This window comes from Agelaius tricolor, unplaced genomic scaffold, assembly GCF_023055355.1.
Source record: "Agelaius tricolor isolate 1412-34295 unplaced genomic scaffold, bAgeTri1.0.p SCAF_23, whole genome shotgun sequence".
NCBI lineage: Eukaryota > Metazoa > Chordata > Aves > Passeriformes > Icteridae > Agelaius > Agelaius tricolor.
In genome coordinates, this window is record NW_027269283.1 from 12660152 (window position 1) to 12687595 (window position 27444).

The 27444-nt window shown below is 47.7% G+C and overlaps 1 protein-coding gene and 1 long non-coding RNA gene across 5 annotated transcripts in view; one reads left to right on the top strand and one right to left on the bottom strand.

Annotated features, from left to right (window-relative positions):
- The window catches only part of NFATC2 (nuclear factor of activated T cells 2), an 84657-nt gene extending 77397 nt beyond the window's left edge, over positions 1-7260 (top strand). For both annotated transcript variants that reach the window (XM_071446647.1, XM_071446646.1), the window contains exon 10: positions 1310-7260. In XM_071446647.1, the coding sequence (XP_071302748.1) occupies positions 1310-1365 (56 nt within the window). In that variant the 3' untranslated portion in view covers positions 1366-7260. The remainder of the gene's footprint in view (positions 1-1309) is intronic.
- Positions 4182-23678, bottom strand: LOC139599385 (uncharacterized). Of its 3 annotated transcripts, XR_011682228.1 has the most exons (5): positions 21757-23678; positions 20321-20391; positions 19811-19894; positions 14226-14312; positions 4182-9130 (listed from the first exon to the last, which is right to left on the bottom strand). It is a non-coding gene; the product is annotated as an uncharacterized lncRNA (long non-coding RNA). The 3 variants fall into 3 exon arrangements; XR_011682226.1 differs by having other exon boundaries at positions 4182-14312; XR_011682227.1 differs by lacking the exon at positions 20321-20391 and having other exon boundaries at positions 4182-14312.
- Positions 23679-27444: the final 3766 nt, after the last annotated feature.

Here is a 27444-nt window from a genome sequence, read left to right on the forward strand (position 1 = left end):
GCCCCACAGGTCCAGCAGCAACATGGAGCTTTGAAAAAATGCAGATTTTACTTCCTCAGAGAGAAATCCCAGCATGCAGAGAGGAAGGAGATTTCAAACCATGAATCGTAAATACTAAAAACTAATTCATGTGTTCCCCTTCCCAGAGACTAGGCACCAGGTCTTTTAGATAGGGGGAAGTACTGAAATTCTATGTAAGTTAATACTATGTTAATTAATGTTTCTCATAAACATTTATTAGAAATTTGATAGAATATAGAGGAGTCTTAGAGCTGCAAACCTGAGGATTAATCAGTCTTGGGTGAGGGCCTGCTTTGATTTGAATTAGTCCCTGTTTCAGCCCTTAAATATCAGCAGGGAGAAGTCATTTAGATCTGGGGTCTGGAACCTAGAAAATTCAGTTTTCTTGTTTTAAGGCAAATTAATCAGAGTAACTGAGCAGTTTGCACACCATGCTGAATACAGCACCCAGGGGCTGCAGGTGAAATGGAGCCCCAAAAAGGCAGTTCTGGAGTTCTGCACCTAAATTCCAGGGAGCACCTGAATTCTAGAGAGAGAATTATTGTTCCAGGAGGTGCCAGAGGGTGCTTTAGGCAAGTGAGTGTGGAAAGTTCCCAGGAGACGTTGGCTGTTGTAATTAAAGTGATATTGTTCTGACTTTTAAACAGACAGCAGAGCTCTTCAGTGTCTTCCCTTGAGCTTTATTGACAGGCCTGTCCCAGCCTCTCCCACAAACAGTGCAGGGTGTTTGTGCTCCACTCTGCAAATAAATGATAATAAAGATGTAAAGCAGCTAGAGTCTAGAGTGGGATTAAAAAAATTCCAAACATAAACCACCCAAATGCAAACTTTTTCACCTGAATTGCAGCCTCTGTGTTTTCATCACTGTCCACTGTATTTCCTCCAAACCTGGCCTTTTTCTCTTTAAAGTATTTCTCGTTCAGCCTAGTGAAGCTGTGGAAATGCTTGGATAGCTGGAGATGCTCCTCCCTTTTCCCCTGGGGTGAGGGCAGTGCCTGTGGCACAGGCAGTGTGTGTGAGGGCTGGGGCAGGCCCTGGGCACACCTCTCTCTGTTCTATGGCACCTGAATCATGTTGAATGCAGTGAAACCCCCTCTCTCCCCTCCTTCCTAAAAAAACCCTCTCTCCCCTCCCCTCCTAAAAATCTTTTATTTAGATTTTAGTGAAATTGAGTTATGAATGCAGAGGGGATGTTTGCAGCTTGACTGCCCAAGGATTGCTTTTACTTTTTACTTGTCCTGATGTTGGAAGTGCTTTAATGTTTCCTCTTCTTTCTTTTATTTCCCAGTTAACGAAATTATCAGGAAGGAATTTTCCGGACTCCCTGCCAGAAGTCAGACATAGAAGAAGAGATTTGTGAGACAACTTTTACCAAATCCTTCCACAAGTGACCTCTTAGATCCTTCCAGTGCCCCTGCAACCTCTGGCTTCCTTTGCAGTTCATCTCCAGGCAGAGACTCAGTGCAAGGAACAATGAATTGGCACCAATGACAGCCTTGGCTGAGCACCTCGCACCTCTGTGTGTAAACAGCACGCAGGACACCCTTCCTTCCATCCAGAGACCACATTGTTCTCCTGGAACAGAGCATCTGTCTGAGGAAACACTTCAGGCCTGCTGCAGCCCATCTGTCTGTGCGTCCATCCATCCATCCGTCCATCCGTGGGGGAACGCAGGAGCCGTGCCCTGGGCAGGGCACTGGGGTGGGCAGAGGGAACACAGCAATCTATTCATGGAGCAGGAGCACCATCCTGCAGGGCACCAACAGTGATGTGCCCTGCAGGTCACAGAGCCCTCCTGAGAAATGTCATTATTGCAGGGAACTGAGGCAGCCAAGCTCGCTCAGCCTTCAGCCAGTCCAGGATCAAAGCCAGTTTGCTCTGAGCACTGGGGTTGGTATTTCAAACAGGAGATCTCAGCTCAATCCAGTTTTCTTCATTTTTCTTGTCAGGCTGGATAGGAATTTGAAAGAGAGGGATTCTCATAACCAACCAGTGAAAAGAGCAATTCAGCAGTTGCAAATGCTTGCCCCAAGGTAAAATAAACCCAGGTAAACCAGAGATTAATATATAGGAGTCACAGTAAATCCAAAGATTTTATGATTGATCCTTACTAGTATTTAGGCAGTATATGAACACACCTTAGATATTTTCTCTCTATCAAATTTTTGCTGTTTCTTTTCATGTAGAACCTGCTCTTGGCTCATACCTTGTCTCATTTAGCAGCTGGCACATTTACTCACCCAAGCTGCAGAGGAAAATAATTGCATCTTACAGAAGCCATACAATCCAGAGAAAATAGACACTTATTTATATTCACCTGGCCTCTTTAGCTTTGCAAAGCTACCAGCAATTCCTGGAAAGGTTCCATTTCCATGGGAGTTAGTATTCTGTTATGTTTTGCTTCGTGTGTTAGAATATCCTGTCCTGACTCCTGCTTAGCACATTCCAGGTAACCACTGCCACCTGCAGTTGTACAAGTTAGAATATTTAGGGAGTCAGGGATAAAAGGCTTCTGAGTGGGTAACCAGTGTACAGTCAAAGATAGCCATAACATTTTAGGAATTCCATAGCAATCTTTCCTGGTTTTATAAATAAGGAATGCTGATATTTTCAGGAATGCAGAGCCTGAGCTCTGCTCTAGAGCACAGTGAAATTAATCCAGTTCTCAGTTGTGTCACAGTAAACTTGGCAGTGTCCACTGCTCACAGCAGGAGTGAGGGGATGGGAATACAGCAGAGCAGCCTCAAAATTGGTTCCCCAATGTCTCAAGAAAGGTTTTGCACAATACCTGCACAGCATGGCTTGGTCCAACTAAAATTTCTTCAGGACTATCAGAAAGAATATATTTTCTGCCACTGAAAGCTTAAACTCTGCAAGGTCTTGGGGTTAGAGTGGGAGACAGAAGCATTAGGTTCTTCAGAACACCTGAGCTGGGGCTCAGCTAAAATTTGGCTCTTGAACCGAAGTCTGAACATCACAAGAGCAGCTCTGAACTCCAGATTCTGCCCAGCTCAGATCCAGACCCAGAGCAGAGCCCTGCACATCCCAGCCTGGCATCAATGGCACCCCTGGCTTCTACTCCTGCTTTGTGGGGTTCAGATCTTTCACCCCAAAATGAGTTCCCTGTATCCCAACACCCCGAACTCCTGGGGTGCCTCTCTGGTGCTCTTCTGGTGAGCTCTGCCCTGCAGGTGCCCTGGCCAAGCCCCAGCCTGGACCTGCACAGGTGAAAATGGCCTTTTTTCATTTTAATTTTAATTTTTTAATTGCTGCCTTTTCCAGAAACTAAAGTGAGGCCCAGCCCTGCTGAAGAGGGGAATTCCTGTTAGGCAGCACTCAGCAGGCCTGACTGGCTCTCACGCCTCAAAAAGCTATTTTGGATTGTTAAAAGCTGTCACTGGGCCAGAATCTGACACATATTAGGGGTTTTTAGTGCAGTCTGATGAATGAGACAATTTTGACATATTCTAAAGGCCAAAAGTTGCCTTGTCAGAAGTTCTGTGCTATAGCTGAGTAAAAGAACAGACCAAATGCATCTCCCCAGTTTCATACTTGGATGTATCAAACATTTTCCATGATCCAACCTGTAAAGTATAGGAGAAATTTAAAAAACAACAGAAACCCATCCACAGAAAAAAAATATCTTCAGATTACTGGCAGAACCTTCTCTTTTGCTGGATTTTAAATGGAAGCTGAAAGAAGCCCAGGAAGGTCCTTTCAGATGTGAGATGTGCTGCTGCTGCTGCTGCTCTGGTGATTGTCTGCAGCAACTACTCATCGAGTTAGGAGAATAATTTTTTGCATATTTATTTTTTGATAATATCAATTTAGGAAAGGGGGTTGGAAGTAAAATCTAGTGCTGGATCTGAGCAAAGGGAAAGGTCAGTGTTTAAGTTCTGCCTTCTGGGTTGTTGAGGCTGAAATGTCCTTTTAATAAATTACCCCCCAAAGGAAGGAGTAGCTGAAACCTTGGAGCAAAGGCTGTTCAGGGCCCAGGGCAGCCAGGCAGGCACAGCCCTGCAGCCAAATACACCAGATTATTTCCACTGTGCTCATGTGTTCTTCAGGCTCTTTGCTATAGAGGGGAACAGAGAGTTGGGTTTGGATTTGTTGGATTATTTCTGGGGGTTGCTTTTTCTTTTGTTGCCTTTTTTTTTTGTTTGTTTGTTTGTTTGATTGGAGGGGTTTTTTTAGGGTTTGAGGGTTTTTTCCCGTTTTTTTGGGGCTGATGTTTTTTGTTTGGGTTTTTTTTTGGGGGGAAGGGGTTTTTAATGTGCTACAGGTGCTCCAGGCACGCTTGCATTGGCTGTATTCCCTCCTCCTTTTTAATGCATAGGTATTAATGCAGTGCACAATGTCATTTGTATAATACACCCACACAGAGAGGGGCTCTTTACACAGGCTGGCAGTGACAGGACAACGGGGCAATGGCTTCAAATGGCTTTAAATCAGAAATGAGGATAAAAATCCTCCCTGGCAGGGTGGGCAGGGGCTGGGCTGGAATTCCCAGAGCAGCTGGGGCTGCCCCTGGATCCCTGGCTGTGCCTGGGGTCCCTGCCAGCCCAGGCCATGCCCTGCTCTCTGTGGGTGATTATTTTATCCATGGTTAGAAGTGAACACCCCGTGCAGAGCCGGGTCCCTCCTGTGTTGTCTCCCAGCAGCTCAGCTTGGAGGCTTCACCCCATGTATTCTGAATTTTAGGGCTTCAGCCACAGCTGCACGAGCTGAGGCTCTGCTGCCCCATCTGCTTTTCCATGCAGCAGTAGTTAAACAATTCAGCTTCAACCACCTTTGTATTTATTTCCGGAGAAAAGGAGCATCCTCAGGCGTAGTGTTGTGCATCGTTGTCTCTTTAAAAAGGAAAATGATATCTTAAAATATATAGCTAGGCTGAAGAGTTTCAATATATACAGTACTAAATTATTTCCTGTTCTTGCTGGGCAGAGTTTTTCCAGTATTAGTATTTCTGTTATTTAGTACAACTTTCTCTCTGTAGAGGCACGAGCTTAACCTTGGAAGAGTTAATACATTTTGTGAGCAATTTGTTCTCACTTTGTCTGGAAGATAGCCATATTTGCACATGAGGAAATTCTCTCTTTCCTCAGTTATCTGAATGTTTCACCACAGTGCCTTCCTGCCATTGTACCAAAGGCCTACAAATATCTTGTCTGCAGGGTGAACAACTCTAATGCATTTTCCACCAAAGTTGCACCATGTGAAGTTCATGTTGGAACTCAAAAGTTCATCTCTTTTTATTTGTCTTTTGTGTGTGTGTGTGTATTTTTTTTTAACTTCCATTTTTCCATCCGAGCTTTGGCTGCGAATACAGGATGAGCTTCTATAAACTCTGCATCAAATATACGTAGAATAAAAATCATCATTCATGATATGTAAACAGTCTGAGAGTGGAGTGGGAGTGGGCAGATATCAGGAAGATTTTTTTTTGTCAGTTATGAGTGTTGGAAGTCGAGTTTGCCAGGAGAGGAATTGCTTGTGAAGATACTTGCAATGAAATACAAAGTCCTGGTTTTGTTTTTCTCCATGAGAATGAGCAAAAAATGAGATCTGAGCAACAGCAGAGGAGTGAAAGTGTCTCATGTATGTTGTTTTTACTGGGAGAAAGAATGTAGAAGAGTCATGGGTTTTGCACTTGCTTTATTTGTATCCATGTAAATATGTACCCCTCCATTCTGTAGGAATACAGCAGTTCCTGAATGTAGAGGATTTCCAAAACCAGCACTATGTTATTCTCCAGTGTATAAAAAGCTGCTGCTTCATAACATATCTAGACCAGTCCTCAAAGTAGCTAGCATGTTTTTTAAAGTGCATTTTGTAATCCGTATCTTTGCAACAAAAGTGACTGTGCTTTTTGTCTGACCAAATATGCAACAACTTTTGGATTAAGGTTTGTATTTATAAAGGATCAGTTTTCATTTTCTTACTTTTCTATGCAATTGTTGTTGAATTGTCGTTGTTCTAAAAAAAAAAAAAAGAAAAGAAAAAGATGTATTTGATAAATTTCCCAAAGACTTCAAAGACAGCTTTAAACGCTTCAGAAATATGTTTCTAAATATTTCAATCTGACTTTTTCCCCTGCATTTCTTTCCAAATTGCTACTTAATAAGGAACAATGATCTGCCAGATGGGACTCAGGAAAATGACTGTCTTAATTTCAAATCTTAAACCGATTCAGATCCTCATAATTTTTACACCACTTAAAATGATCTGATGTTCCAGTTTAGCTGCAATTCTGAGTGTTTGTTATTTATGTTCCATATTCCTGTGCAATAGGAAGAGATGCCACTGCTGGGTCTCAGTGGGGTGAATTGTAAAATTCTCCAGAAACCAACTCTTTTCCTCATCATTTACATGGCAGTGGTTTCTTACCTGTGAGGCAACACTCTGCCATCACACGTGGAAGATTGTAATCCTTTATTCATCTCAGTTCACAGTGAATAATCCACCTTTTGGAATGTTTTAAATCAGATTGGCATCTGTGTCTTTAGTATCTGCTGGTTCTAACTGCAGGGCTCCCAGCTGACACCAACTGTAGCTGCCAGCCAGTGTCCATCCCACCCTGGTCTGTTTAAGGTTTTTTAGCCATTTGTGTTGTTTCAGCGGTACAAAAGTATAAATTAGTACCTGCACATTGCAATAAATTTCATCCGAAGGTGCTGATGCTGCAAAGATGTCCTCAAATGCAAAAAGTTACCTGGGGGGGTTGAGTTTCCTTCTGTAACTCCTAAAATAGCAACATTGGGTGGAAAGCTCCAGAAGTCTCAGAAATTCATAACGTTTGTAAAGCCCAGGAGTGCCCAGATGTGCTGCTGGTACCTGCAGTTATTGCAGGATGGGCTCTGCTTGGGGCACCACTGTGCTGGTGGCACCTGGGCACAGGGAGCCTGAGCAGTGCTGGCCTGCCTGGCACTCACATTTTTCTCTGTGTAATTATGAAGTGATTCCCCCCAAGCCAGCCCTCCCTGCCCTGGATGTTCAGGTAAAGCCATATTTTGACACATGAGTAAGCACTGTCACTCACATCATCCTAACTGATGTCTTTTGAATCAAGTTTCCTGTTCAAAAACCCAACTCTCACAATTGAAAAGGGGTTTATATCATTTACATTCCTACAACAACGTTGTTAACCTCCAATGTAATGATTTTTTGCTATCTGTAAAGTATTTTTATATATTGCCTGTACTATGGTAGATTAGCAATAAATGAAAGGGCATCACCTGCTGCAAGAGTGTTTAGTCTGTTCTTAAACACCTTTACTGCCCTTGATAAATGAATATCAGGGGGCTGAGTCACCCACTTGTCTTCTTGTCCTGTCACCCTCAGAAATTCTCAGCAATGGTTGTGCAAAAGGATTGCAGAGCATGGAGCATTTCATCACTAATGAGCTGCTCAGCTCCCCTTTGGGTCGGGTCCTGTGCCTGAGACTGGTCACACTGAGACTTCTTAATTTCCCTCTTCTCATTTTCTATCTTCACCACCCCAATGAAAAGCCCCAAACAATCCACACCAACAGGTGCTGCAGAGGCTTGACCTTAATAAAGCAGTCATTTCCACCTATGTAAATGTCCTTCTGCAGCAGTAGATGCTTTTTGATAGTCTGAGGATGGACTCCATTTCACTTTTTTTCATCTAAATCTTAATTCTGCATTTCTCTGCTGGAGACACTAAAAGAGACGTTTTCATACTGCTGTGCTGGAGAGATGCCCAGAGCCCATTATGGCCCAGTGAGAGCCGAGTTTATGCAGCGTCCAATTAAAGACATTTACCTTAACAAAATCAATATTATCCTTTGCATTTAAACCCAGAGAATTCAAACCATATTCCATGCATTTGTTGGCCATGGAGCAAGTGTTTTGCCTTGCTTATTCACAAAAGCCTCAGAGCAGGGGCCATGTGGAAGTTCTTAAGTCCCAACCCCTGCACAAAGGCTGGGAGCCTCAGGAACCAGACAGGCTTCGCCAACAAAGAAGCTGTTACTGGCTAGGAGAGAACATTTTATGATGAGCAAATATATGGCACACAGGATTTCAGCTCTATTCAGCAACAGGAAAATTTAAGTAACTTAACCTGGAAATTCCACAGCTCTGCTCTGAGAACTTGAGCACCTGACCTGCTCCTCTGGCTTTAATTTACGTCTTGGGGCTGAATTAAAGGACCACAACACTACCCCAGGTTTTTCGTCTTAACGGGAAATTTCCTGGATTTTGTAGACTTAACTCGCTCTTTTGTAACCCTTCAACATAGCTGAGTTTTTCCCAGTTTCAGGGTAGCAGCAAGGCAGAAAAGCCCATGTTTCTAATGAACATCTGGGTCTCATATGAGCACTCGCGTGCTCCGCTGTGTAAATATGCGATTTACAGCTTCTTTTTCTTCCCTGAAATACAGATGTAATTTAGGCAATTTAAGGAGCTGCCTTTCAGCTTCAGAGCAGATTCTTTTCTCAATACATCATCACTGGCTTGCTCAGGTGGCCAGGCTCACTGGGCTGCTCCTCACAGGGAAGAGGAGCTCCCACCCAGCACCATCCTCACCTTCCCCATCCCTGTGCCTGACTGGGACTGGCTGCTCCTCTGAACTCAGCAGCTCCCGGGGTAGAGGGGCTTGAATTTATTTTATTGCGGGAAGACAAAGCCCCAGCAGAGGATCTGAGCTCCTACTGACCCAAAGGGCAAAACTGCACAGAAAACTGCTGAGGTTTGAGGGATCACTTAGCCTGGACTGCTGGGAGAGGCTGGCACTGCAGGAGCTGCAGGCACTGGGGGTGACTGCAGCACAGAGGCACCTCTTTATTCCACAGACCAAACTAAGCCAAATCCAGGTGGGCACGGGGGCAGCCACTAAAATAAACCCTTTATCTGTTGCTCAGCCATACCCACAAACAGCAGAAGGCTGCATTTCCTCGGGTTGCTGCAGCACAGGGTGGCAGTGCCATCTGCAGGGAGCTGGGCACAGCCTGGCTGGGAGCCCACCCGAGGGACCCAGGGGAGCAGGGCTGGCCTGGCCATGGAGGGACCCACATGGAGGGTGTTGGATTATGCCCTTTTCTGACCCAGAGAGGAGTTTTAAAAACTTTTATTCCATTTTCAGTCTCCTGTGAAAGGTGAGACAATACTGATGTTATAATTCACACCATCACAATCAAAAACTACTTCTTAATTACAATACATTATAAGTGTTCCTTGGCCTATCAGCTTTAGTCACACCTTGCTGGAAATGCCTCAAAGCCAATCATCTAAAATGACCCTTGATAAGTTCCTACTACAATACATCTTTCACATTCCATTTCTCTAAAGTATCCAGTCTTATTTACATCCTTTGAAACTTGTTTCTAGTTCCATTTGTCTCTCAGCAATCTCAGTCCTATTCAATAGCATTTCTCTGTGCCATTGCAATTCCCCTCTCTGGAGCCCGAGTCCTGAGCTGTCCAGAGGCAGCTGGCAGTGGCTGAGGCTCCTGGAGGTGCTGCACACCAGCAGCACACACTGACCCAGGGCTTTCCCAAAGCTTCTCTTCCAACTCAGCTGTTAAAAGACAAAAGGGGGAGTATGGAGAGGAGATCATCCCACCAAGTATATTTCTTGGTTGCTGAGAGACTTCAAATCTCCCTAATGAATAAACACAGCACACTTAATTTTGTTTATGAAAACAGACTTATTGTGATGGCAAAAAGCATGAGTCAGTGCCCGGGCTGAGGGGAGAGCAGCTGGAGACACTCACCGAGGAGCAACGCCTCGGAAAGCAGAGCAGCTCCTCTCCAGCAGAGCCAAGAGCTGCAATTCCTCCTCTAACACAAACCACCAGCACACAGGGAGTGGGAGAGGCTTCCTCATGGCCTGCCTGCTGAGCAGACACTGCCAGGAAAGCTGCAGGTCTGGGAGGGAGCAGCAGGCACTGCCCAGCCTGAGCCCAGCTCAGCCCAGCTCAGCCCAGCCCAGGATGCTCCTGGCACAGCTCAGCCCAGCCTGGCCTGGTCTGGGCTCTGGCCTGGTCCCTCACTAACCCAGCTCAGCACCAGGGAAGGGGAAGGTCTGAGACCCTCGAGGAGGAGGAGGAGGAGGAATTGCTGAGCCACAAAACATTCCCATTCATCCCTGCATTCCCCATTCATCCCTGCGTGCCCCCGATGTGTTTGGCATTTATTTTGCTTGAAAATCAGCCAAGTGGGACCTGAAACTGCTCCCATGGCCAGGTGGGATCTGAAACTGCTCCCATGGCTTCCTGACCTGGTGAAGGTCCTGAGGCTTCACACCAGCAGGTGCAGCAGTTCATTATTTCCTTGAACTGATTTTACTGTCCAGGCAATGCCTCACCATTGGACTCCCTTCCCAAGTCCCATCTTCCAAAGGGGACTCCAGTGTCCAGAAGACCTGAGGAGCCCTGGGCTGTCCCTGTGGCACTGCCACGTGCCAGCAGCATCCTGCAGAGCCAGCCTGGCACTCTCCCTCTGCTCCTCAGCGTGCCTTCATTTCTAAATGAACCAATGACCCCAGCCCTCCCTGCCAGCAGAGCCGGCTGCTCCCTTCCCCAGCTCCCCTGGTGCAAATCTGCCCCATCTGCAGGAGGGATGGAGGGGCCTGAACAAGGAGCCTCTCAGGCAGCTCTGCCTGCACAGAGCCCCTTTGTGTGCTGGGGGGTAACACACAGGGCTCTGTTCAAACAGAAAGGGCCAGACACAAGCTCAACGCTTTTCCTTCCTTCCTTAAAAAAGAATTTTTAAAAAAGGAACTCATTTTCAGAAGGCCAAGCATGGAGGAAGGAAAGAAATTTCAATTAAAAACCCTTAAATTGCAATTAAGAACCTTAAAAAGCTAAAATTATTCATCTTGCATTGGTAATGTCACTACACACACCACAGGAGACAGGCCAAGCTGTCCCAGCTCCCTGAAAATGTCCCACAAACACTGAAACAAGTAGAGATGAAAAATTCTGAGTGCTCCACTGTGCACGTGAGGCAGAGAGGAGCCTGGCCCTGCAGTCACAGCCTCTGAGGGCAAAAAGACAACAACCCAGGAAGAATGATGGATTTTAGCTTGTCCAGCACTGAGGGCCCTTTTGGGCTTCTGCCATACAGCAGGAAGAGGTGAGGGCTCCTGCAGGCTGGGCTTTGCTCTACAGGCACACAGTCATTACTGTCAGATATTTAAACCAGCTCTCTGACAGATATTTGAACCAGCTCTCTGACAGATATTTGAACCAGTTCTCTGACAGACTCTTGCCTGTCACACCTGCTGGCACAGCGAGGCTGGGGCTCGTGGATTTTCAGCACTAAAACCTGCACCTTCAGCCAAAAAAACACCAGCTATAGAAAATATAAATCAACAGCTATAGAGTAATAATAATTTATAAAAAGGAAAAAAAGAAGTGACTCCAGCAGACTGAAAGGTCACATTTATCCATGGTGAAATGGTGTCTGGGGTCCGGGAGTCCCAAGGCTGTGTGGGTGCAGGATTTTCACCCAGGTTTTGCCCTAACTGACACAAAAGGCAGGCACAGGGCCCAGAGGTGTGGCTGTGATGGTCCCAGCCCCTCTGCTGGGCTCAGGGGCTGGCTGTGCCTGCTCTGTCCTTTCCTGGCACTGGTGGATGCCCTGCCCCACTCCCACTCCTGCCCTGCCCAGGGGTTACTGCTCAGCCATTTCCAGCAGGAACTGGATGCTCCACTCAGAGAACTCTTTTTAAAGTATCAAATGAAGCCCTGGATAAATAAAGGTCAGCAAGAAATACCAGAGGTCCTTCTGCAGCCTGTGTTAGTTCCAGGCCAGTCTTTCTGTTAGTGCAATTCACAGAGAAATTGCCATAAAAGAGTGAAAACTCTGTGATCTGAGACCTTCTGTTGTTTTCCTTTTGGTACCAGACTTGTCCCCTAAAGCTTGAGCTGCTTGAATCACAGATGGATCCTTTTCCAGCTCCTTTGAAGTTCCTGATTAAACAATGACTTTTCATGGATCTTCAGTACAAAGCCAATTCCTCATCTGCCACAGCAGCACAAATGGGAGAGGATGTGACACCAGCCCGAACAAAGTGCCAGAAGTTTCACATAAAACCTGGGACAATTCCTCCTCTGCTTCTCAGAGAAGTGAAAATTTCAGGTTCCCTGGTTCCCGAGGAGGGAGCAGAGGCAGCACCTCCCCAGGAGCATCCCTGGCACCATGAGGACCACTGGGTTCCTATTTTGCTGTGCCCCTGCTACAGGAGGGTCTTGGGCCTTCTTAACATACAAACAAATCATGGTGAATAATAATTCCCCCTAAGATCCATGTGAAATACTCTATACCCAAAAGTACTTATAATTCAGGGGGGGGGGAAAGTGTATTAAAAACCAATTCTGTGGTACTGAAGTTGGCTCAAAGCAGCCCCTTTAAAACAAACAAAAACCCTCCCTGAGCACTGTAGATGAGTTGGCCTTTCCCCAGGCAGCTCTGATTGAAAATCAAAGGCAGATGTGAGGGCAGAGCAGCAGCTCCAGCTCTCCCAGCAGTGCCTGGCACGCCCAGAGCATCCCCAGCAAAGGGAACAGGCTGGGCCCCAGGGCCACCCCATGGCCAGAGCCCTCCTGTGCCCCTGCTGTCCAAACAGAGCTGCTGAGCTCACACTGCAGGGCTGAGCCCCAGGGAAAGATGAGTTTCCTTGCACCTGAGGGCTCTGTGTGCAGCTCAGTGAGAGCAGCTCACATTCACCCCTGCCTTGTGCTGAGGGTGGGAAAAATCCTCCTGCACAGAGGGGCTCCATCACCCCAGGGTGAGGAGATGAATTTCACTCCTGCCTTGTGCTGAGGGTGGGCAGAGCCCTCCTGCTCAGGGCTGCATCACCCCAGAGTGAGGAGCTCACATTCACCCCTGCCTTGTGCCCAGATGAGCAGAGTTCTCCTCCTGCTCAGGGCTGCATCACCCCAGGGTGCAGCCAGCAGCACAGAGCTGGCACAGGCTGGGCAGGAGGAGCCCTGAGCAGCTCTAAACTCCTCTAAAAGAGAACTGAAGAAGAGAGGGAGATGATAAAGGAGGTTTTGTGCTGTGCTGGCAGAGGAGCAGAATTGATGATGTGATGAGTCAGTTCCCTCTCCAGCATTAACAATCTCCACATCCCTGCTCCAAAAGCAGCCTCTGTTCGAGGCCCCTGGCTCCAAGATCATCCTTGGGACAAGGATCTGTCTTCTCTCAAACGTGACTCTTCCTCTGTGGGAAGAGAAAAGCACCCCAGCACCACAACAAATGGTTCCAGGGCTGAGGGGCTGCCTGGCCCCTGGGCAGAACAGGATTTTGTGGCAAAGTACATCCCTTGTGAATGATCCTATTTACAGCACAAATTTCAGCCTATTCCAGCTTGCCCTACCCAGAAATATTAGGAGAAGTGAACTTGAAAATTGAAAATCAGATCCACTTCCACATGCAGACTGGAGCTTTGCAGGATTCTTCTTTTTTTGGTTTTTTTTTTGGAAGTTCTTAGCCCTGGGACTGGGAGCACTCCCCTGCACTCCCACCCAAACTCTCCCTGCTGCAGGATGTGCCTTTCACACCAATGGCACTTTGTCTCTTGGCAAAGATGTGCCAAATGAGGCCTGACTCAGGGACCTGCTCACCAACAGCAGTGAGGATCCCCCTGGAAGTGTCCACAGAAGCAGAGTGAGGAGATAACCCTCTCTCTGAATTAGCTCTGTCTGGAGAGTGAAAATTCAGAATATCCCTGCAGCAGGGCGTGAGCCTGCCATAGCAGAGAGCCTCAGCAGCAGCAGTTTTACTCATTTTGTCCTTTTCTCTAAAACAAAATGATCTGAGAATGGCAATGCCATTAGAACAGAGAAGGTGGAAATCAGACTCTTGCTAAGAAACACTCACCAGCATGGCCAAGATAAAAGATCAGCTCTGCTTCATGACTCACCTCTGAATCCACAGTGAGTTAAATACTCAAGTACTTTGAATTTGATGTGGTCACAATAAATAGCAACAGGCAATTGAATTCCCATCCTCAGTGTGCAACACTCGGTTAAGGGGAGCTCTCCACCTCACCATCTGCTCTCTCTTCCCCCTTTCTCTTATTCCTACAACATCTTGCATTTCTACCTCCTTTTTCTCCCAAGAGAGCACAGAACCCTGAAAAGCACTCCCAGCCCTGCAGAACCATCTTCAAAGAGCTGAGGAAATAGTCCATGAATCGCTACAGGAGCAGCTTTCAAGCTCTTTACACTCTCACCTGCAGGCTTGGGGCACTGGAGGCAGGGTCCCAGTGCAGCTCAGTCCATGCTGGTCCTTCCTCCACCAGGGAAACACGCTGGCTTCACTAAATAACAACAATAAATACCTCAATAAATAAATGATAACAACCTCTGGTCTAAGAGTGCACAGTGAGCACCATCCCTGCAGGAGCCCTGCACACACAGCCCCGTGTGTGTCCCACTGAGCCCGGCCTGGCTCTGCACAAAGGCTCCCATTCTGCTCCAGCCCTGCCCTGCAGACAGAGCTGGAGCTGGATGCAGCCCAGCAGGGCCCTCACAGGAGCCCAGGGCAGTCTGGAATGGGCTGGGACACTGCCCACACATGGCCCAGCACACCCCAGAGCCTGGGCAGGGTGGCTCTCCTGAGCCCAGCGCCTGCTGACCCTGGAACACAAGGAGCAGCACGACTGCAGGGGCAGGAACCTCAGCAGAGCATCCAGCTACTCCAGAGCTGGCCTTTCAGCCTTCCTCCTGCTGCCAGAAAGGCTTTTGGTGCTGAACCCAAGGGCTCCCTTTGTTGTGCAGCTCTGTCTGCACTGGGGCTGCCCCAGCCGGGAGCCACCCGGTCCCTTTAGGGCACAGAGCTGCCTCCTGCAGCACCAGCAGCTCCCACCTGGTCCCTTTAGGGCACAGAGCTCCCTCCTGCAGCACCAGCAGCTCTCACCTGGTCCCTTTAGGGCACAGAGCTGCCTCCTGCAGCACCAGCAGCTCCCACCTGGTCCCTTTAGGGCACAGAGCTCCCTCCTGCAGCACCAGCAGCTCCCACCTGGTCCCTGCAGGGCACAGAGCTCCCTCCTGCAGCACCAGCAGCTCCCACCTGGTCCCTTTAGGGCACAGAGCTCCCTCCTGCAGCACCAGCAGCTCCCACCTGGTCCCTTTAGGGCACAGAGCCCCCTGTGGCTCAGCAGCTGCCCCATTCCTCCCCTCGTGGCCAGGTGTGCACCCCCATGGCAGCACCTGCAGCACTCCCAGTGCTGGGGTTCCTGTGGGAGGGGGTTTGGGTCAGCCAGGGGCTGAGCAGCCCCAGCCCCTGGGCTCAGCCCCAGCCCACAGGGACACAAGGAGCTCGCTGTTCTGGGCTGCTCTCTGAGGGACTGGGACATCTGCACTGCATTACAGCCTGCTCAAAGAAATGCTGTCTACATTAAGTACAAGTATTTAATTAGCACTTCATTTAGAGCATGTGGTACAGCTCACAGCTCCAGTTTGGGCCAGAGATGGTTTTCAGGGGTGGGTGGAAGCAGGGGGTGATGCCAGGAGAGCAGAGCAGCTCCCAGCCCCTGCAGGGAACCTGGCCTGGCACAGGAGCCACAGCCACGAGTCCTGCAGGACCGAGCTCCCTTCCCTGCTCCCCTGAGGGCTCTCCCAGCCCCGGGGGGAGGCTGTCCCTGCTCCTGGGGCAGCTGCAGGCTGATCCCATCCACCCTGGATGAGCAGGGCCCCGAGCCCAGCCCAGCCCAGGCCAGGCCAGGCCAGGCCAGGCCGGGGAAGCCCCGGTGATTCAGAGCTGCTGTGAGTCACCCCCACCCCTCCATCCTCCCCAGGGAGAGGCCGATGAGCTGTGCCCAGGCCAGCACCAGCCGGGCTGTGCAGAGGGCCCAGGCCAGCAGGAGCTGCCCCTCCCAGGCACTCAGGGCCCTGCTGTCCCGGGACACCCCCCAAATCCCAACTGCACCCCTGCTCTGAACCATTCCAAAGCAGCACCTCCAGTGCAGAGCCCCTGACTCTGCTGGTTCCTCAAGCATGGGAGACTCCAGTGTCCGTGCTGGCCCCAACATCCCCTGGAGCACAGCCAAAGCCTCAAATGTGAGTTCCCTGCTGAGAGCAAGTCAAAAGGCATCTCCAGGCAGGCAGAGAGCAGGATCCCTGCCCAGAGCTGCTGCAGGATCCTCTCTCTGTTCCACACCTCTCAAGCCCAAGTTCTGATCTGGCCAACCTTGGATTTTAGCATCTGCTTGAATCCCCAACTCCAGCTACTTCTGTAGTACCTACAAAAAGCACAAACAAACAAAATTCCCTTTTTTGGGACATGCAGCTGTAATATTATCAGAATAAATCTCCACCAGACAGAACAAGCAGCTGTGGTTTTGTGGGGTTTTATACACAAATGCACACACATCTATCTACTCATGTACATGGAGATCTATAAATACAGCTATCTGGGAATATATGATAAAAAATCTTCCTTGGCAGTACCTAAAACTGCCATTAAAGCCAACATGACTGTGGGGAACACACACATAAAATCACTGATTGTCTCTTTTCTGCTTTATGAGCAGTGTCTCCACTTTCCATTCTGCAGCCATATCCTGTGCTATCTCTTTGCAAGGGGCACCAATAACCTGTTTTTCACATTTAATTCTCTTAGAGTATTTATTTCTAGTGTCACACTCCACCAGAATATTCCATTATCATCCAGTTATCACTGGGGACAGCAAATGACACAGCTCAGGGACAAACAGCACTGCTGTTGTTTGGTGTGACACTCACAAAATCTAAATGTTAAAGGGGTGGAAGGCAGCACACATCTCTGGAACAGATTTCTGAGATTTCTGAGTTCCAAATACTGTCCTGTCACTCCAGCCCTTGTAAAGAGTCCCTGTCCATCATTTTGTGGGTACTAGGAGCTCACAACTGGGTGACCCCAGAGCTGCTCCTCTCCAGGCTGAACAACCCCAAATCTCCAGGACAGCTCTCCCAGGGTCTCGCTGAAAATGAAAAGGTTGGTCCCAGCTGGATGAAATGCAAATGCAGAAGGTGCTTGTCCTGCTCTTGCAGTGCCTGTGACACGTGTCTGCCACAGTGGGAGCAGCTGGGAAAGGCTGGGTTTGCTCCCAGCATGAGCCAGCTCCCTCTGAGCACCCCTGGAGCTGAGTGCTGGGGGAAACAAAGTGGAGGAGAGGGAGCAGGAGGAGCAGGGATCTCCTGGGGCAGAAACTCCGATTTACACTGCCCAAAGGAACAGAAAGGGGACTCAAGGAGGAGACAGGAAAGACATCTTGGGCTGGGGTTCTGCTGGCTCCCCTGCTCCTCTCTGCATATTCCCTGGAAGTTTTCCTTGTGGCACAAACTGCTTCATGTGCATCTTGTTTACTTTTGGCCTGGATCGCTTCCTTTGGAGGCAGCCCAGCCCCTGTTGGGAACATCAGACAAATCTGGATTCATTTGAAACTCCCTTTTGGAAGAGGCAGGGCTGTCCTTGTCAACATGTCAGATTAGGAATGCTCCATTTGGTTTAATGGGGCTGGCTTTTGGTTTAATCCAAAAGACTCCATAAACTTCCATTGTAATTTATGCTCCAAAGCTTACAGCCTTTGGAACTCACATTCCCCTCCTTTCCTTTCTGGGTTTTCTGGAGGTAGTGCTCTCCTTTCTAAGCTGTCCCTTTGCTCTGCATCAGACCAATTGTGTCCACCAGAGAGGCTCCATTTATTCTGCTGCAAGGAAGGGCTTTATCAATCTGAAAACAACACAATTTTTATGATCTGCAACGTTTAAAAATGCATCAAAGAATGAAGGGAAACCAAGGAACAGAATATTACAGAGGGGTACCTGAGATTACTACAGGATCAGTGGGACCAGATTTATTTCTCCTAACAAAGAATTCTCAGCTGTTACTGGCAAGTGCTTTCAGTCACAATGGAACAGCAACTTCTGAAAAGTCTCTGTAGTTTTCTTTTGCTCTTCTCTTACCTCATAGATGGATGAACTCTCCATTATCTAAAGGAGACAAAGAGGACAGCAAAAGCATCTTTTACATTGGGAACTGTAGAGTTCTCTGAGGTATCCCCACAGCAGGCAAAGTGTTCTAAGTACTGACTGAATCAGGAAGGTTCTTGGATATCTGAGGATGGTTAACCACGAATTTAGTGCTGAGCTGGCACTCAGGACATCTGGGTTTCAATCCCATCTCTGGCATCTCCAGCATCTGGCACCCACACATCTATTGTGTGACTTTGAATGAGCAACTGCCTGCCATTCCCAGCCCATGGAGCAGGATAATGACACTTCCTCACGCTCCCCTTTGGTCTGTCTGATCCACTTAGGTGGAAAATGCATCAGCTCGGAGCTGTCCTTCCCCAGCCAGCCTGGGACGGGCTTTGGCCAACAGAAAATGCTTTCCAGAGATGGCTCAGCCCTTTTGAGGGAGCTCAAAGGCTGGAAGGGACCTCATTCCATGGACAGATCCACTGTGCCAGGCTGCTCCAACCCTGTCCAGCCTGGCCTTGGGCAGCGCCAGGGATGGGGCAGAAGGGATGCTGAGAAAGCACCTTGAGGACAACATCCCCCACAGCCCTCAGAGCTGGCACCAATAAAGCTGTCAGACATTTCTAATATTTCTCAGCTATTTAAAATGTGAATATTCATCATTCTTGCAAACCAGAGCCTAATTAGAATCATAAATTATTGCTTCAAAGTAGAGCAGAAGAGCAGCTTGTGTTCTGCAGCTCATTTCACCCCGAGGAGCCCCAGTCACACCTCGTGTGTCCCTGAGCACAGCAATGAGGCACCAAGCACAGCACAGCTTTCACCTCTCACTAAGCATTAAAGGGCAAACCCAAATCTCCAAGCTGGATGGCTTAAATACACCTTTTACTCCCAAAAAGGCTTTTGAGGGGGATGCTGAGCAGCAGGGGTGGGTGGGGAGGCTGTTTGTGGCAGAAGGGAAGAACCCAGCCCTCCCTAACCTCTGCCATGCCCAAAGGCTGCTGGTTTCCACTTTCAGGGAGGATCTGAGACCTCTGCACCTTGTTTCTTAAATAAATAAAGCTCTCAGAATCACAGAATCATTTGGGTTGGAACAGCCCTCTCAGAACACCCATTCCAAGCTGTGCCCATCCCTACCCTGTCCCCAGCCCAGAGCTCTGAGTGCCACCCCCAGGAATTCCCTGGAGACCTCCAGGGATGGGCACCCCAGCCCTCCCTGGGCAGTTCCAGTGTCTGACCCCCTTTCCATGGGGAAATTCCTGCTGGAATCCTGCTCAGGGTGCAGGAGATGAGCACAGCAGCTCCCAGCCCTCATGGTGCCCTTCCCTGCTGGGGCTGTGCCTGGGCTGGCTGCAGGTGCCATCCTTGGCTGTGTTTGTCATTCAGAGGAGAGAGAGAACAAACCCTGCCCTGGGGCTGTGCCTGGGCCGGCTGCAGGTGCCATCCTTGGCTGTGTTTGTCATTCAGAGGAGAGGGAACCACCCCTGGCTGCCCTGGGGCTGTGGCTGGGCTGGCTGCAGGTGCCATCCCTGGCTGTGTTTGTCATTCAGAGGAGAGGGAACCATCCCTGGCTGCCCTGGGGCTGTGGCTGCACCTCCTGAGAAGCCCCAGGGAGCTGGGGATGTGCCCAGTGCCCGTGGGCTGAACACAGCAAACACACCTGGGGGTGTTTCCAGCTCCAAAAGATTTTCTGTTGGACAAACACAGAGGAGCACTCGGGTCCCTGGTGGCCCTGCCTCAGCCCCAGTGATAATCAAAGTGATATTGATGGGCCCAAGGGCAGGACATGGCCAAGGACAGGACACAAAACCAGAGAAAAGCCAGATTTTCATCAGCTCTGAGAAATTGTACTCACACCAGTGTTGGGAGCTCCTCTGGTCCTGCTCTGGCTCTGAGATCAATTCCATTTCCATCCCATTTTCAGGTGTTCTGAATAGATCTGCTCAACATCAGGAAAAAATGACAAGATTCAGTTCCACAAAGTAATAATTAAAAATGAATAGTTCTACTGTGCATGTCAAAGCATTGGGCCTATTACAGCCCATCTTAAATAATAGTAGCAATAGTAATAATAACAATATTAATAATTTTGATTATTTTAATTATTTGAAAATCATACATTTTCCTCAATAGAAAAATCTAGAAATCAAAACCGCATTGTTTATATTTGGATTTTCATTAGATAAAATACTTCCCCTTTTTAGCCTGTTTTTAGTATAAAAATAGCACGAGGGTAAGAACCAAAACCTAAATCTGTTCTATTTGTGTTAACAACAGCTCTAATTTCAGGCTGCCTCTTTCCTACACCACATTTTTCTGTATTTCCTTTTGAGAGTTGTCCAAGATCATAACCTTGAATCCAAACCTTTTTCTATTTCCTTGTAGGTCCAGCATCAAATCCCAAGGATCAAATTATTTCCTGCAATTTAAGTGTCTCTGCAATAGATCAAATACATATTTAAGAAAAACCCTTCAGATTATTTGATATGTGTTTGTGTTTTAAGAATATGCACATTTAAAGAGGAAATATGAAATAATACCAGCTTAGAGTGGGGCCTAAATTAAACACCAGCTATTTTAAATTTCATATAAACTATTTCTATATTCTCAAATAGTGCATCACTGCTGCTGATATTGTAGAGGAAGACAAGGGAGTAAGGCTCCAAGAAGCTGGACAGTTAAATGAGTAAATGAGCTTTACTTGGAGCAGGAACAGGAGAAAAGGAAATTCAGTGTATTTGAGTTTCAGTACATCTGTGCTCAATGAGAGGTCCTTCAACACTGAGGAACCAATAAGGAACTGGAAAAGCAAGAAAACTTCTCCTCTTTTTGCCATTTATCCACAGCAAGGAGGGGTGGGAGGCTGAGTCTGTGAGCTCCAAACCTCTGACAGACACAGATGAGGAACAAGCACTTGGCTTTCCTGGGCTTCCCTAGGTCCATAAAAACCTGATTTTAATTGGAACTTGTGCCTGTGTGAGCTTCTCTTCCCGATACAGCCAAAGCTTTTCAAGACAGCTTCTAAGTAATAATTTCAAGCTGCTGTTTTTAAAGCTTTTAAATTGAGTTTCAGGTTTTATTCAAAAGCAGTTTCACACCAACTGGAAGTGAAACCAGGTGTCCTGTAAATAACAGATGCTTTCCAGCATTTCTAACCTAGTAAAACCAGAAAACCTGCTCGTCTGAATGGGTGCCTCCTGATTTACAGAATGGATTGAACATTCATCTATCAGGTCTCCTCTCCGAGAGCAGACTTTATAGAGCAAAATAAATCCAACACATAAAAGTCAACATTTACTAAGAAAGCATTTTAAAAGAGCAAATGCAAAACAGCTTTAAATCTGCTCTTCACCTCGAATGTTTCTGACTGTTGATATAGATCATGACTTTTAGTTGTCATTTAAATAACTTCAGTCAATTCCCTTCAAATATTTCCCTTTCCCTGAAGCAAACAGGGCAGAGGCTGCTGAGCCCCTGCTGCAGCACAGCTGGCAGGCTCTGTGCTGGGCTGGAGCACCACAATAATATATAATATATGATACATAATATATAATATATGATGTATAATATATAATATATGATATATAATATATATAATATATGATATATAACATATGATATATATTATATATTATATAATATATAATATTATATAACATAGTATAACTATAACTATAACTATAACTATAACTATAACTATAACTATAACTATAACTATAACTATAAATATAAAATGAATATAAATATAAAATGAATATAATATAATATGAATATAATATAAGTTAGAATTCTGTAACTTACTTCTATTTCTCCCCAGCTCGGGAAGGGCAGAACCCAGTTTTGTGCAGAAAATGCCGTTTTCCCTCGCAGCCACGAGAGGGGAGCCTTTTCCTTCTGTAACTTAGGGAAAGTCTCCTCACCTGCCCAGCGCATGGAAAGCATCGGAGAGGGAGAGGCAGCTCCTCGGATTGAGCAGGGACGTTTGGCATCCCTTCCACAGTCAGTAAATACACACATCCAGGATTAAATACACACATCCAGGATTAAATACACACATCCAGGATTAAATACACACATCCAGTGCATTAGAAACGATCCAGCCAGCTCATAACCGCTCTCATGATTTACGTGAGCGTGCTGAAGGCTCTTGGTCCCAGGGCTTTGGGATGAAATGTGGATTTCCATTGGAGCCCTGGTGCTTGTCCTGCCTCGCAGGGGTGGGATGGATTCTCTGGGAAGCCCGGGGCTGCTGCTGAAAGGCCACAGTCCCAGTCACACCCCGGTGACAAAGGACAGGCTGGCAGCTCATGCACTGCGGGCTCAAGTGCCACAGCTGCTGTTCCAGCTCAGCCCTTCCTTGTGCCTGCTCTCCTCTCCATGGTTCGCTGTTTGGAGATGAGGTTTGCACCTGCAGCACCAGCAGGGGTTTTTCCCTTGGGGACAACCTCCCTTGGTCCAAAAAGGCCTAATTTAAATGGCAACTTTCCTGGTGGGTCCAAAGAGTCAGGCCAGAGCTCAGCCAGCAGGTGAGAGAATCCCTGAGCTGGCTCTGAGCTGTGCTGGAGCAGAGCAGAGAGTTCCCCTCGTTCCATGGGACACACAGAGGCACATCCTGCTGTCCCTGCAGGGTCCAGCCCTCTCTGGGGTACAATCCATGGCCCTGCCTGCTCAGAATTCACTGGCCAAGCGCACCCAAGGGAAGGACACTTCTTCCTGCCAACTTGTTTTGTTTTCAGACAAGAAATTGCATGTAATAAAAAAGTCTTCACTTGAAACTGGTCCTCAGAAGAGCAAAATAATTGAGATTATGCTCTTTATTTATCATCAGAAAGGGATGAGGTTTTAAAGCTGTTTTGTTCTTCTTTACAGTTGCTGTCAATTCTGACCTTTCCATGCAACTCATCAGCAGTCTCTTATTTCTCCTTCTTTAAATAAAGGGAAAGAAGTAATGAATTTTAACAAAGACTTTTTATGCCTCAGCGATTCTCAGAAGTCTGAGTTAAAGTAGCACTAAGAAAGCCTCAAACTGTTTGAAAAAACGTTCTCACCCTCACCATTGATCAGCCCTTGCTGTCAATATTTCTTGCCTCATTACCCACAGGTTCTCCAGTCATCTTGGTAGAAGGGACTTGATAGAAAAGTAAAACAGAAAATGAAATAATTCAATAAGTTAAAATGTTTGAGGCTTCTTTAAACCAGTATCTTGAAGCACTAATGACATAAAAAATTCCACACGTTTTTCACACCTTGTGGAGTTTCTCTCCCCAGGAGAAATGTCTTGGCTGGCAATGACTGACCCTCTCCTCCTTTCAGCCCTTGCTCCCAGACAAGGGGCAGGCAGGCTGAGGTGCTGATATCCCCCACCAGTGCCAGAGCTGTGATTTATCCCTGTTTGGCCTCTGGAAATGCAGGAGGGGAGGGGGCACCGAGCACAAAGAGATTTCAGGGAAATGGGAGCTGCTCACAGGCACTGCTCACTCGCCAGTCTGTTCCATTTCTCCTCAAGACACTTGGCACTATTTGTTTGAGCAAATAACCAGGCCAGCAGCTGGTGTGGCAGAATCTCCCTAATTCACCTCTTTTCTATGTATTTAAATTTCCATTTCTATGTATTTAAATTTCCAGAATAAGTCGGGTACACGCTGAAAACTTTGTGTCTCCCACCCAAGCAAAGCAATCCCAGAACTTCACTTGGTATAGACACCAAGAGCAAAGCACCTCTTCTTCTCTGGTCACCTCAAGAAAGAAAGGCCCCATTAATGCTGTTGGTTTGTCACTTTTACTGTCAGGTCAGAAACCCCTGTTTCTAACAATATTTCACTGTATTTACCAGTTTCTGCCTGCAGCTCTAAGTGGAACCAGGCACAAAATACCAAAACACTTTGGCACTTGCAGAGATTTGTGGGGTGGGAGAAACTGCCCACCCTCGGAGAGAAACAAAGGAAATCTCATTAATATCCATGTCTGCAGGGAGACAGAGCGTTCTGTTTCTTTGGATTTAGCCATTAATCTGGTTTTATTACTTTCATTAGCATTGTCATCTATGCTTCTGCTACTTTATACTTTACCAAATTAATTAATGCTAAAGATTAAAATGCAGCTGCCTAAAACATCCTACCAGGATTCAAACTGAAAAAAACCAACCCAGAATTCTAGAAACAAAGTTTTATGAAAGAACCAGCTCTGAAAGAACTTGTTGAGCAACTTTCTTGGCTTATAGGAGCTGATCTTCAGCAAGGTCTAGGATCTCTGTGCAATGGTAAGGCAGCAAATGTTTGGGGCTTGTGAAAGCTCATAAAAACTAAGGTTTATAATATTGTTTACTATTGAAATCTCAGCCTGCAGAGATCAAAAATGGAGAGATGAGTGGTTAAATGAGGATAAACCTCTATACTGCACTTAAAAACCAGTTGTGCATCTGGGAAGACCAGGATGAGAATTTATGAGACTACTCTGGAGGAACTCACAGGCGTTTGAGCTCTTACTGAAACACAGCCATCCTGAGTTGCTCAAGGGGATGGGGGAAAGGAGAAGGAGAGGAAAATCAAAAATGCTGGGGGGAGAGCTAAATGCATAAATTGGCATATTGGTGCCTGTTTCCATTCTTTTCATATTTCTGAATTAATTTGGCCTTCATAAAAAAATAACAGCAGCCTCAGAGGGAGCTGCAGAGCATTTCAGGCCATGGCACAGAGCAGGAGCACACAGTGGCTGGGCTGGAGGGCAATTGGACATCACCCATGGCAGGGACACCTCCCACTGTCCCAGGTGCTCCAGCCCCAGTGTCCAGCCTGGCCTTGGGCACTGCCAGGGATCCAGGGGCAGCCCCAGCTGCTCTGGGCACCTGTGCCAGGGCTGCCCACCCTCCTGGGGACAATTCCTTCCTAATCTGATCCCAGCTGCTCTGTGCCAGGCTGCAGGCCCTGCCCCTGTCCTGTCTGTGCCTCCTGAGCTTGCCATTCCAGGCACGTTGGAGGGCAGGAGCTGCTGGACCCTGGAGCCCGGCTGGCAGTGCCTCTTCATCAGGAGGAGAGGGATGTCTAACGTCTCAGAGTACTTAACTCCAATTAACTGATTAGCTGGAGGGGAAATCCGAGCAAACACAAGGCTGTTTGATGTCTGGAAGTCAAAGACTGCCAGCTGTCTCTGTTTGGAATCCAGAGACCATCTGGGCTTGAGTGTGGTGTGGAACTTGGGGTGGCCAGGGCTCCACGGGCTCTGCCCAAAGTCTCAGCAGATCTGTGGTGCCAAAGGCTCCCCTTGGGGTGCCCTGGGTGCCTGGGGGGGACACGACTCCAGGGAGGAGAGCTGGACAGGGCAAACATGGGGCTGTGGGTGACACCTGAGGGAAAGGATCACTCTGGCAGGAAACTGTTAACAATAACACCAGCAGCAGCTCCCTGCTCGGAGATGAGGCTTTTCACCCACAGCTCAGACAGCTCCATGTGCTGCTCCCACTTATTAGGGACATTTCACAGGAGCAGGACAATGTCACAGCCCCATGGGACAATCTGCCTGCCAGCAGAGCCATGGTGCCCAGCCTGGCACCACCAAACCACTGCCAGACCTCTCTTTTGGGCTGGAGCCCTGTGAGAGCACTCCTGGGCTGCCTGCTGCTCTCCTGGCTGTGCTATTCCTCCCTTCCCTCCTGTTTTCCCTTCTTCCCTTCCTGTTTTCCCTTCCTTCCCTCCTGTTTTCCCTTCCTCTCCTGCTCCTCGGGTCTGGCTGGACTCGATGATCCCCGAGGTGTTTCCCATGGGAGGTGTGAAGCCAGCAGTGAGTTTGGGTGGGGCAGCCAGGTGAGCCCACACCTGCCCAGGGCTGGCAGCAAGGGCAGTGCCAGGCACCAGGGACTGGCACCTGTGGCCCAGGAGCCAGGGCAGGGGAGCCTGCCTGCCAGGGGAGCTCTGATCTCACACCTGAGCAGCGTTTGGGGCACAGAGCAGCACACACAGAGCAGCACACACAGAGCAGCACACACAGAGCACACACACACAGCACACACACACAGCACACACACACAGCAGCACACACAGAGCAGCACACACACACACACACACACACACAGCACACACACACAGAGCAGCACACACACACACACAGAGCACACACAGCAGCACACACACACAGAGCACACACACATACACACACACAGCACACACACACACACACACACACACAGCAGCACACACAGAGCACACACACAGCACACACACAGCACACACAGAGCAGCACACACACACACATACACACACACAGCACACACACACACACACACAGCAGCACACACAGAGCATCACACAGCACACACACACAGCACACACACACACACACAGCACACACACACAGCACACACACACACACACACACACAGCACACACAGAGCACACACAGAGCACACACAGCAGCACACACACACAGAGCACACACACACACACAGAGCAGCACACACAGAGCAGCACACAGAGCACACACAGAGCAATTCACACAGCACACACAGCACACACAGAGCAGCACGCACACACACACACACACACACACACACACACACACACACAGAGCACACACAGAGCTCTCCAAGGGGCTCAGGAGCTGCCAGATTCCTTCCCCTCACTCCCTGCCTGCTCCCAGCCTCTGCTGTGCTCTGTGTCCTGCAGGAGGTTTTCAGCTGTTCTGGTTAATCCTCAAACTCTCCATGTCTGCACCAAACCCAGGCCCTGGCTGAGACTGGGACTGTCAATTCTCATTCCTGCATTTTTCTATTAAATTTACTGTCCTGTTTCACTGATTTACCTCATATAACATTTGTGCTTTTCTTTCCCAGTGTTCTTTTAACAGCAGTATTGATTCAAATGGATGCAATAAATCTTTTTCTAAGAACATGTTCCTGTTTAAGATCAAATCAGAACACTCAGCCAAGCTAATTGGCTTAAAAGGTGTGCTGAGGATCAGTGGAGAAAAGTTTCTTTATTGGATCAGATTCTGATCACAGATTTAATGAGACTTGCATGGTATGAGACAGGACAAATCTGGCCTTTAATATTCACAGTTCTCCAATAAACCTTAGCAATTAGTTTTTAAATAGCAGTAGCAATATGCACACTATTACTTACTGTGAAAGCTTCAAACATTTAGCATAGGATGGTTTTCCTACAAAAATAACTTTTAAACTTTGATTGACAAAGACATTAATAAAATACTAAAAATATCTTCCTGTAGAGAACATAAATGTTATTTATCCCAAGCCATCCTGTGTCCAAACCACACAAAGTCCATGTGCTTCAGAGTCAGACATTTTCCATATATATTCCGAGTTTATATACAGAGTACATTGGATTGCTGGGATGACAGGGATCCAAGATGAGCCTGATACAGCAAAAAGACCAGAAGAGAGCCTGTCCTGCCTCCAACCAAGCAATCACAGCAGGCAGCACCACTGCAGCAGGCAGGGAAAGGGACACAGCCCCAGGAAGGGAAACCATTTCCAAA